Genomic DNA, 8938 nt, shown 5'->3' on the forward strand with positions numbered 1-8938 from the left:
CCCCCAGTTATTATCATTATTATTGTTTAAATCCGGCCTTATTGAGCCTCTGTGTGGGCGTGAGGCTCCAAAAAACAGGTTGAAAATAACTACACGGTTGATGTTTCCTGCTTTTATACTGCTGCTACTACTGTGAAATGCTTAAATGCTTGCTATTTTGGGAAACCAAAATAAATAGAAGAAAATATGAATAAAGAAGCATTAAAAATACAATACTTGCCTCTTTTGCCTTAACTTGTTAGCAAACTAATGATGTGGTGATTGTGAAAATCTGTCAATACAGGTGTTTAGAATAACAATCTGGTCATTAGTCAGTGTTTATATCAATACATTTTTCACTTGATTTGAGCCTAAGCAAATTATTGTAACAGATAAATATCAGCCACTGACAATGGGAAGTGTCAAAGAGCCAGTATCCATTACCTTAAAATGCAAAATTATATATATATATATATATGTATAAAACACACACACACACATGAAATGCAAATGAATACAAAATTAGAATACAGTGAGGAAAAAAATCAAACATTTAAGACTGCCTGAAGCAATTTGACACCAGAGAGGGAAATCTACTACTTACCTGAGAACATGTGCTGACTAAAAGCAAAAACAATGAAATTAGAAACAAAAACAAAGCCTGTTGATGCTTTTGTATTTGCATGTGTTTATGTATTTATTTATTTTTGAATCTGCTGTTACAGCATATGTAAAACAAAACAAAGAAAGACTTGGCATCTTAGACATACATTACAAATGTAATGCATAGGCAGCAGAACAGTCTGGTGATCACTGACGGGTTAACAGATACAGCCCACAGTGTCAATGTTTTAATTAAGCCCTATTTCAGCTGACTTATTAACCATCATTGGTGGATTTTGTGCTGGTTACAGGCCAGAAGCACTTTTCTCAGCATGTGAATTATACCCGATTTGCTCGTGCGAGCTCACTTCAAACATTTTCTCATTATGTTTCCACTAAGATCCAAGAAAACATCTGCATTAAATGCCAGTCATGAGTATAAGTTGTGCTTTATCCACAAACTTCATGACTCGGACATTTTTTTCGTTTGTTTTTATTAGATCACTGGTTTTTATTGTACTACGAAATAAAAATCACAAGCATTTGCATTCGGTGCGTTCAAGAATGGAAGCGAATAATCAGCGTGCTGCATTTCAAAAAGCAAAAAGCCACTATTCGTTACAACTATAGGATAACAAAGGACAACTAAATGTAAGCACGCAGAGGTCATTTCTGAAGGCCATGGAGAAAAACGGTGGGGTTTTTTTCCTTTCCAAAAATTTTCTACAAAGCAAGCAACGACAAAGGAAACAAGGGACAAGGGGGAAAAAAATCTTCATTGAATATTCATTAACCGGTGCCTAGGTGTATACATGGCTCTTAACCACTCTTGTTTATGACTTAAGGACTTGTAGTACTGACCTTAGTTTAACACAGCAGCAGATACCAAATTAACCTCTAGCCTCCACAGGGCTAGCCATGCCCTGCTAACAAGCAACCTGTCTAGACACACAAGAAGTACTTTATGATTCCACCTCTCACAATCCCCCTCTCTCTCTCCCTCTCTCTCTCTTTTTCTCTCAACCTCTCTGTCTCTGCTAACACGTACTGGCACATCCTCGTGCCCTCTATCCTCTTCTATCTTTCACCTCACCATTTCATCCCTATTTCCCCCCCTACACCATTTTTCATGTACCTCCCAAGCTGTGCAGTGTTTGGGTCACGCACCCTAACAACCAGAGTTTTTATCAGATGGTAGACTTTCTCTTATCCTTCACAGCACAGCTTACCAATAGCATAATAATAATAATGATAATAATAAAAAAATAACAATACTATTACTAATATTGCATTATACGTTTTTAAAGCTATAATGCACTTTATTTATTTCTCTTTTAAAACAGAGAAATTCCACAGTGATTTAAAAATGTGTAAACCCAAAGTGAGAAACACTCATAAACTCACTTTAACATATAAGTCAACTTCTGTAGCTTTTAAAGATTTCCACTGAGATTGAAATTTATTACATTAGGTTAAGCTTTTGGATTAAATTAAATGAGACTTTGTCCATATGATTAATGTAGAAAATTATGCATAGTGCAGTAAAATAGTATCAAAGTCAAACATGTGAGATTCAGAGTAGTTTCATGAACATTTAGGGAGAAGCATATTTACCACTGTGTTGCATCACCTGTACATTTTACAACACAACCTTCTTGAAATTAAATTGCAGTAATTTAGACCACAGAGTCCTTCCTTCTTCTTGCTTGATACATAATTTCCGTTGTTTGGGTTCTCTGGAATTGTTTGAGGTTTTTTTTATTTTGTTTTTTGCAATGATCCATTTTTTTTTAGTGTGTAACAAAAACAAACAGGAAGGACTGTTACTCTTTATGATGAATATTCAGAATCTGTACAGACATCCTCTCACTGAAATAAGCAATGATTCTTCTGAGAAACGCATCATTTGGACTGTGTAGCATATGCTGCTTGAAAATGTGTGTTTATCCCTGTGTGCCCTACAGATGTGCAGGTTAAACACGCCATGTGTACTACATGACCATCACAGGTCTCAGCTTTTGAACTATGTGCTGATAAAAATGTACTTTCTTTGCAGGGTAGTGTTTTAACTTTCATTTGCTGAGGCAGTGACAAATAACATCCATCCTTCCCTCCGTCCATTTATCCAATTCAGGGTCGTAGAGGGGATGAAGCTCAGCTACCACAGGGTGAGTGGCAGGGTACACTCTGGACAGGTCAGTAGCCTGTCACAGACAACCAGGCATGCAGTTAGTGCAGTTAACTGGTCATTCAAAATTGCCCATAGGTGTGAATGTGAGAGCGAATGGTTGACAAATAATATTTTACTGAAAATGGACCCTGAGCCCATGCAGTGATTTCTACTAAAGCATCATGTCTATTTTTAATGTCGTGCTAGCTGACAGCCCATAGATCATGGCCCTTCAGCAAAAGTTTTGGTGAAATCTTTATCGATTCTCTGATTGATTAATTGCTATTATGTACCACAAATGACCACAGATTTTTTGCAGACTCAACATTTCCAGTATGCTTATTTTTTGCCCATGTATCTGATAGTTTTATAATATTTTCAGTTTAGACTCTGATATGTTGCCTTTGTATTTTTCTCAATTATAGGCTTTGAACGATTTGCAAATTACTGCATTTTGTTCTTGTTTACATTTTACAGCATCCAAACTTTTGTGAAACCATAGGTTATAATATATATTGATGTCACCCATTAAGTTTAACTCAATTCTGCCTCAGGATCATATGCATTTTAAAACAAGGCAAGCACCTAAAGGATTTTTTAATATTTTAATTTAACAACACAAAGAGGTATGACGTACCAACATCATTATCTCTGTTGTTATTAGTAATATTCAACCAGAAATTGCTCTGATTTCTTCTTATTTGGGTAGTGATTTTCTGTGCTGTAACCAGAATCCAGATTCAGATGTTTTGTTTTCATCATGCTCTTTCAGTCTATGATGGTAATTATGTGAAATATGACATATAGAAAACGCACAGATCTAAATTATTGACTAACAGCAGGAAAATAAATAGCTGATATATATATATGTATATATATATAATTTTGCTGGACTAAAATTCATATTTCCTTTTTTTCACAATCTTCTCTTTGCACATCAACTGTGATGGCTGGGACCAAAAGTAACGGTGATGCTGAACACAAGGCTACAGTGTTGTAAGAGTCTTAAACACATAAAACACCGCATGCTCTGAGAAAAGTATTTGATCCCTTACAGATTCCTTTTTTCCCCTCTTTTTTTTGCCACTTTGGCACACTTTCATGTTTCAGATAAACAAACAAATTGTAATTTTGCACAAAGGTAACCTGAGTAAATACGAAATGTGGTTTTTAAATGATGATTTTATTGATTAAGGGAAAAGACTATCGAAAGCTGGCCCTGCTTGAAACATTTATTTTTCCAAAACCTAATAACTGCCTGTGGCACCTTGGCTCTCACTGGGGTTCGCTGGAGTCCCAAAGCCTTAGAAATAGCTTTGTAACGCTTTCCAGACTGAAAGACGTCACTGACTTTGTTTCTTATCAATTCTTGACATTTATTTATTTTTTTTAGATCAAGGAATGAGGAATGGTGTGTTGCTTTTTGAAATCTTTTACCTTTTACACTTTGTCAGACAGCTTCTACTTAAGTGATTTCTCGATTCAGCAGGTCTGGCAGTAACCAGCCCTGGCTGTGACTAGGGAAAAGTTAGCAGTTAACTCATGACTTAACAAGGGGGGATTATTTTTTAGGGGAGATTAAAGGACCAGGTAGCGTTAGAAGCTTTTTTCCTATAACAAATGAAATCATAATTTAAAAACTGTATTTTGTATTTAGTCAAGTTATCTTTGTTTACCTGAGAAATGTAAATGTGACAAATATGCAAAAAAAAAAGAGGCAAAAAATACAGAAGGCTCAGGCAAACATTTAATCACAAAACTATAGCTATTTTGTTGCCAGTTTGATAGCTGATTATGTGATTAGCGATCAAGCATTTAAGTTTTTTGTCCTCAGCCGCTTTCCGTACAGAACACGCTTGTGATTGGTCAAACTGACGTCCATGCTAAATACAATTGTCTAGAAAACGTCGGTCTGGTGAGTGAAATGCTAACAAACATATTGCTGCTGCATATAAAATTAAAGGGTTTCTTCTTGTGTTATTGGGTGCAATAAAATGTAAGCATGCTTTTCACAAAGACAGCGACCCTCGCTGCGCAGATTCACGGGAAAATAGTCGGTTAGCAGGTTAGTTATACTCGTTAGCTAGCTAGCCGCTAACGATACTAGCCTGTTTGCGTTAGGAAATCGTTACTATTACAGACATGAACACGAGTTAGCTTTTGTTACGCTAATGTAGCTCCATGAAATAAATCGCTACTATAGTATCTAATGCTCATTCCATCCTTTCAGATCACAGTCAAAATGAGCCTGAGGAAGCAGACCCCGAGTGACTTTCTGAAGCAGATCATTGGCAGACCTGTTGTGGTCAAACTGAACTCTGGTGTCGATTATAGAGGTACGTAACAGCTTTGCCACTTGCCCCCCCCCCCACTGATCGGTAAATAATGACTTTAAAGGAAAACACGGTGTGTTTGTGTACCTGCAGGTGTTCTGGCCTGTTTAGATGGTTACATGAACATCGCCATAGAGCAGACAGAGGAGTATGTCAACGGGCAACTCAAGAACAAATATGGAGATGCCTTCCTAAGAGGAAACAATGGTAAGCATGTCCCTTTTATGTAGACTTTGGTATTTAAGGCAGTATAGGTCTTCTGTAAGAAGACTGAAGTGCAGAATTAATATGCTAAACCTAAGGAAATGCTGTGCAGCTGTGACAGAGACGATAAAATAGGTAAAAATAAATAAATAAATGCAGGTTTATGTTTCTGAGGCCATCAGTTTTTTCTCTGAATGTCTGAAACTGGAACTCTTTCATGACAGTTGAAAGGAGACGAAAATATGACAAACACAGGTGAGGAGCGCAGATTAAAGTGTGATCTAAAAAGGTTGTCAAATAGCCAACTTGCCCAGAAAAGTAACCTGCTCTGTAGGATGTTCCTCTCAAAACAGGAAGCTGTGGTCTGTCTGATAATGACTCACATTCAGTGCTTGCTTATTAATTCCGTTTAAATGAGGGCATACATTATGAATGGCACAACTTAATGGTGCCATAACCTTTTAGCTATGTTCTGTTCTAACACAACTCCTTTTTTACTTGTAAAATAAAAGTGTACACAGCTCCAGTAAGCTGTACAGTACAAGTCAGTTGTGAAAAGTAACCAGAACCCTGAAACTGTAAAACTGAACTCAGAAATGTGTTTTATTATTTATTTATTTTTAGTTATACCAGTACTTTTTTTTTTTTTCCTCTTTAAACTGTGGAAAAGGTCTCTCGCCTTCTTGAAAGTATTGTGAGGGTTAGCCAAATGGTGATAATTAGTTAATGATAAAAAAAAATCCCACTCAAATTAAATTGGTCTTCAAATTAAACTTTTTGCCTGCATTGATTTTTCGAAGTACATCATTATATGATAATAATCAGTAGATAAACTGTTAATGACAGTAGCTGTAAGCTGATGCCCGAGCTGATTTATTAAGATATTTTTAACTCACTAATTATTGTTAAAACAACACATTGTTAACACAGCTCTTGGGAACTGCCCTTTTTCACTCGTTGTCAGTTCAATATTGCATTTTCTTGTGTGTCTTGCTATATTTTTATGAAACTTTGTATTAATATTCTCCATGTTGATCAGCATAGACAGACTCGAACTTAAACTGTACAATGGCTTTGTACAGTGTTTGCCTCTTTTTGATTGCCTATTTTTTTTGTGTTTGTCACACTTAAATGTTTCAGATTAAACTAATTTAAATACTAGACAAAGATAACACAAGTAAACACAAAGTGCAGTTTCTAAATGAAGGTGTTTATTATTAGGAGAGAGAAAAATCCAAACCTACATGGTCCTGTGTGAAAAAGTGATTGGCCCCCTAAACCTGTTGGGCCACCCCTAGCAGTAACAACTGGCAGTGAGTCTTTTCCCGCACTGTGGAGGAATTTTGGCCCACTCATCTTTGCAGTAGATCTTTGTTTAAGTTCAGCCACCTTGGAGGCTTTTCAAGCATGAACTGCCTTTTTTAAGGTCATGCCACAGCATCTCAATCGGATTCAGGTCAGGGCTTTGACTAGGCCACTCCAGAGACTTCATTTTGTTTTTCTTAAGCCATTCAGAGGTGAACTTGCTGGTGTATTTTGAATCATTCTCCCAACTCTGCTTCAGCTTGAAGTAATGAACAGGTGGCCGGACGGCAGAATTCATGGTTCCATTTACCACAGCAAGCCTCCGGGTCCTGAGGTAGCCTCAGACCATCACACTAACACCTTTTCACTGTTGGTATGACGTTCCTTTTCTAAAATGCTGTGTTCGCTTCATGCATGATCTAATGGGACACACACCTTCCATAAGGTTCAACTTTTGTCTCGTCAGTCCAGAGAGTATTATCCCTAAAGTTTTGGGGATCATCAAAATGTTTTCTGAGGCAGTTCCATGTTTTCGCCATTTGTGGATAATAGCTCTCATTGTGGTTCACTGGAGTCATACATCTCAAGAAATGGCTTTAAACCCTTTTCAAGACCAAGAGGTCTTTGTTTCTCATGTCTTCCTGAATTTGGATTCCGACATGTGCCTGGCTTTTGAGGATATTTTTGGTCTACTCCACTTTACATGATTTCTTGATTGAGAACAGGCGTGATACTAGTCAGACTAAACGGCTTCCTTTGGAAATTTGTGTTTACTTGTGTTATTGTTGCTTAATATTTACATTTGTTTGATGATCTAAAACAGCAAACATAAAAAAAAAAGGAAATCAAGAAGGGGACAAACACTTTTTCACACCACTGAAACTGTCCTGACACAGAGATTTCATGTTTAATCACTGGTATGCCCCTTTTTAAAATTTTTTTTTAATGAGAATTGGCTCATTGTAAGGCTCTTGTTTGCAGAGATAGTTTTAATATATTCTGTATTCACCACAGTAGTCGGAACATTTTTTTTTAACTGTATTGTTTACATCTTCATCTCTCTGTCTGCATTTTCCAGACACCAGGCATGCACTGTATCCAGTGTGTGATTTGATCTCGAATGTGAGTCATGCAGGCCGGTGTTTCAGGCCGCAGATAGTGTTATTTTTAGTCAAAATAACCAGTACAGCAAACTATACAGATTTTCTTTGAGGGGAAAAAATGTGGAACGTGGATGCTGCAGGGGGTCAAGGTTTAACATAGAATTTGCTAAATCATCATCAGCAGCACATTTTCTTGTTACTGGAATTATTGTTTTCTCTTTGGGATTTGTTTCTGTGGAATAACTTCTGTGTTTGGGGCTGCGCATTCAGACTGTTGTGAGGTGCAGTAGCTATTCACATAAAAAAAAAAAAAACACACAATGGCTCCTCTGTTAAAGACATTTAAGAAAAAAAACATTTTGCAGTGGAGCCAGACTATAATTTATAACTGCTTATAAATAAAACAAATTAAAGACGAGAGAAACACCCTTCAACAGTGTTGTGAGCATTGATGTTACACAATTTAACCAGCAGAGGGCGCTCTTCAGCATCTCTCCTGGCAGTACAGGGTGTTTCCAACAACCAGCTGATTCGAGCAGTCGGGTGGAGTGTAAATGAATAACTACACACAAAAAAATGTTAGGGGAATATGTTTATTTTGTGTGTCTGAAAGGAAATAAAAAAATATCATCCGACATACAGGATTTTTAAGTCACCAGATGTCTGTGTCGATCTTAAAAATCCTACATTAGCCTGCCTCTGTTTTGCTTTACGCCGCCTCATTGAGTATTTTGTCTGTCAAATGAGATTTTCGGAATTTTGATTTATTTTTATGGATCATCGTGTATGAATAAGATCCCCCCCCTTCTTTTCTCCTGTCTCCTTCTTACAGTTCTGTACATCAGCACCCAGAAGAGGAAAGTCTAGTGAAGACCATTTTGAGTTCATTTAATTTTTTCAGTTTTTAATAATGTTTCAGAAGACGACTGTCATACGTTTTTGGTTCTGTAAAGCTTGAGAAGCGTTTGTTTTGTGAAAGTGGAATATATGAATAAATTCTGAGTTTCGATTTATGTCTGACTCGTTGAACGTCATTTACACATATTGGTGTTATTATCACAAGGAAAACAACTATAGCTTCGCACATTTACCGGATATGGTCCAATCTAACTTTTTCCTAGCAGGAAAAGTAAGAATTTAACACAAACCTGCGTTTTCCTCACTCAGAAGGGCTTTAATGTTTAAGTAAATAAAAGGTGGTTAAGAAAGCTGGTGAATTTCTTTTGGCTCTGTCCAAACCT

The 8938-nt window shown here is 36.8% G+C and overlaps 1 protein-coding gene across 2 annotated transcripts; it reads left to right on the forward strand.

Annotated features, from left to right (window-relative positions):
• The first annotated feature begins 4565 nt into the window (after positions 1-4565).
• lsm6 (LSM6 homolog, U6 small nuclear RNA and mRNA degradation associated) lies at positions 4566-8710 on the forward strand. Of its 2 annotated transcripts, none has more exons than XM_005726950.2 (4): positions 4566-4667; positions 4983-5088; positions 5179-5292; positions 8530-8710. In XM_005726950.2, exons 2-4 carry the CDS (start codon positions 4995-4997, stop codon positions 8562-8564), a joined length of 243 nt encoding a protein of 80 aa, XP_005727007.1. In that variant the 5' UTR covers positions 4566-4667; positions 4983-4994; the 3' UTR covers positions 8565-8710. The 2 variants fall into 2 exon arrangements, with proteins under 2 accessions (XP_005727007.1, XP_005727008.1); XM_005726951.1 differs by lacking the exon at positions 4566-4667 and adding an exon at positions 4679-4748.
• Positions 8711-8938: the final 228 nt, after the last annotated feature.

This window comes from Pundamilia nyererei, unplaced genomic scaffold, assembly GCF_000239375.1.
Source record: "Pundamilia nyererei isolate P.nyererei 1_Seehausen unplaced genomic scaffold, PunNye1.0 scaffold00022, whole genome shotgun sequence".
NCBI lineage: Eukaryota > Metazoa > Chordata > Actinopteri > Cichliformes > Cichlidae > Pundamilia > Pundamilia nyererei.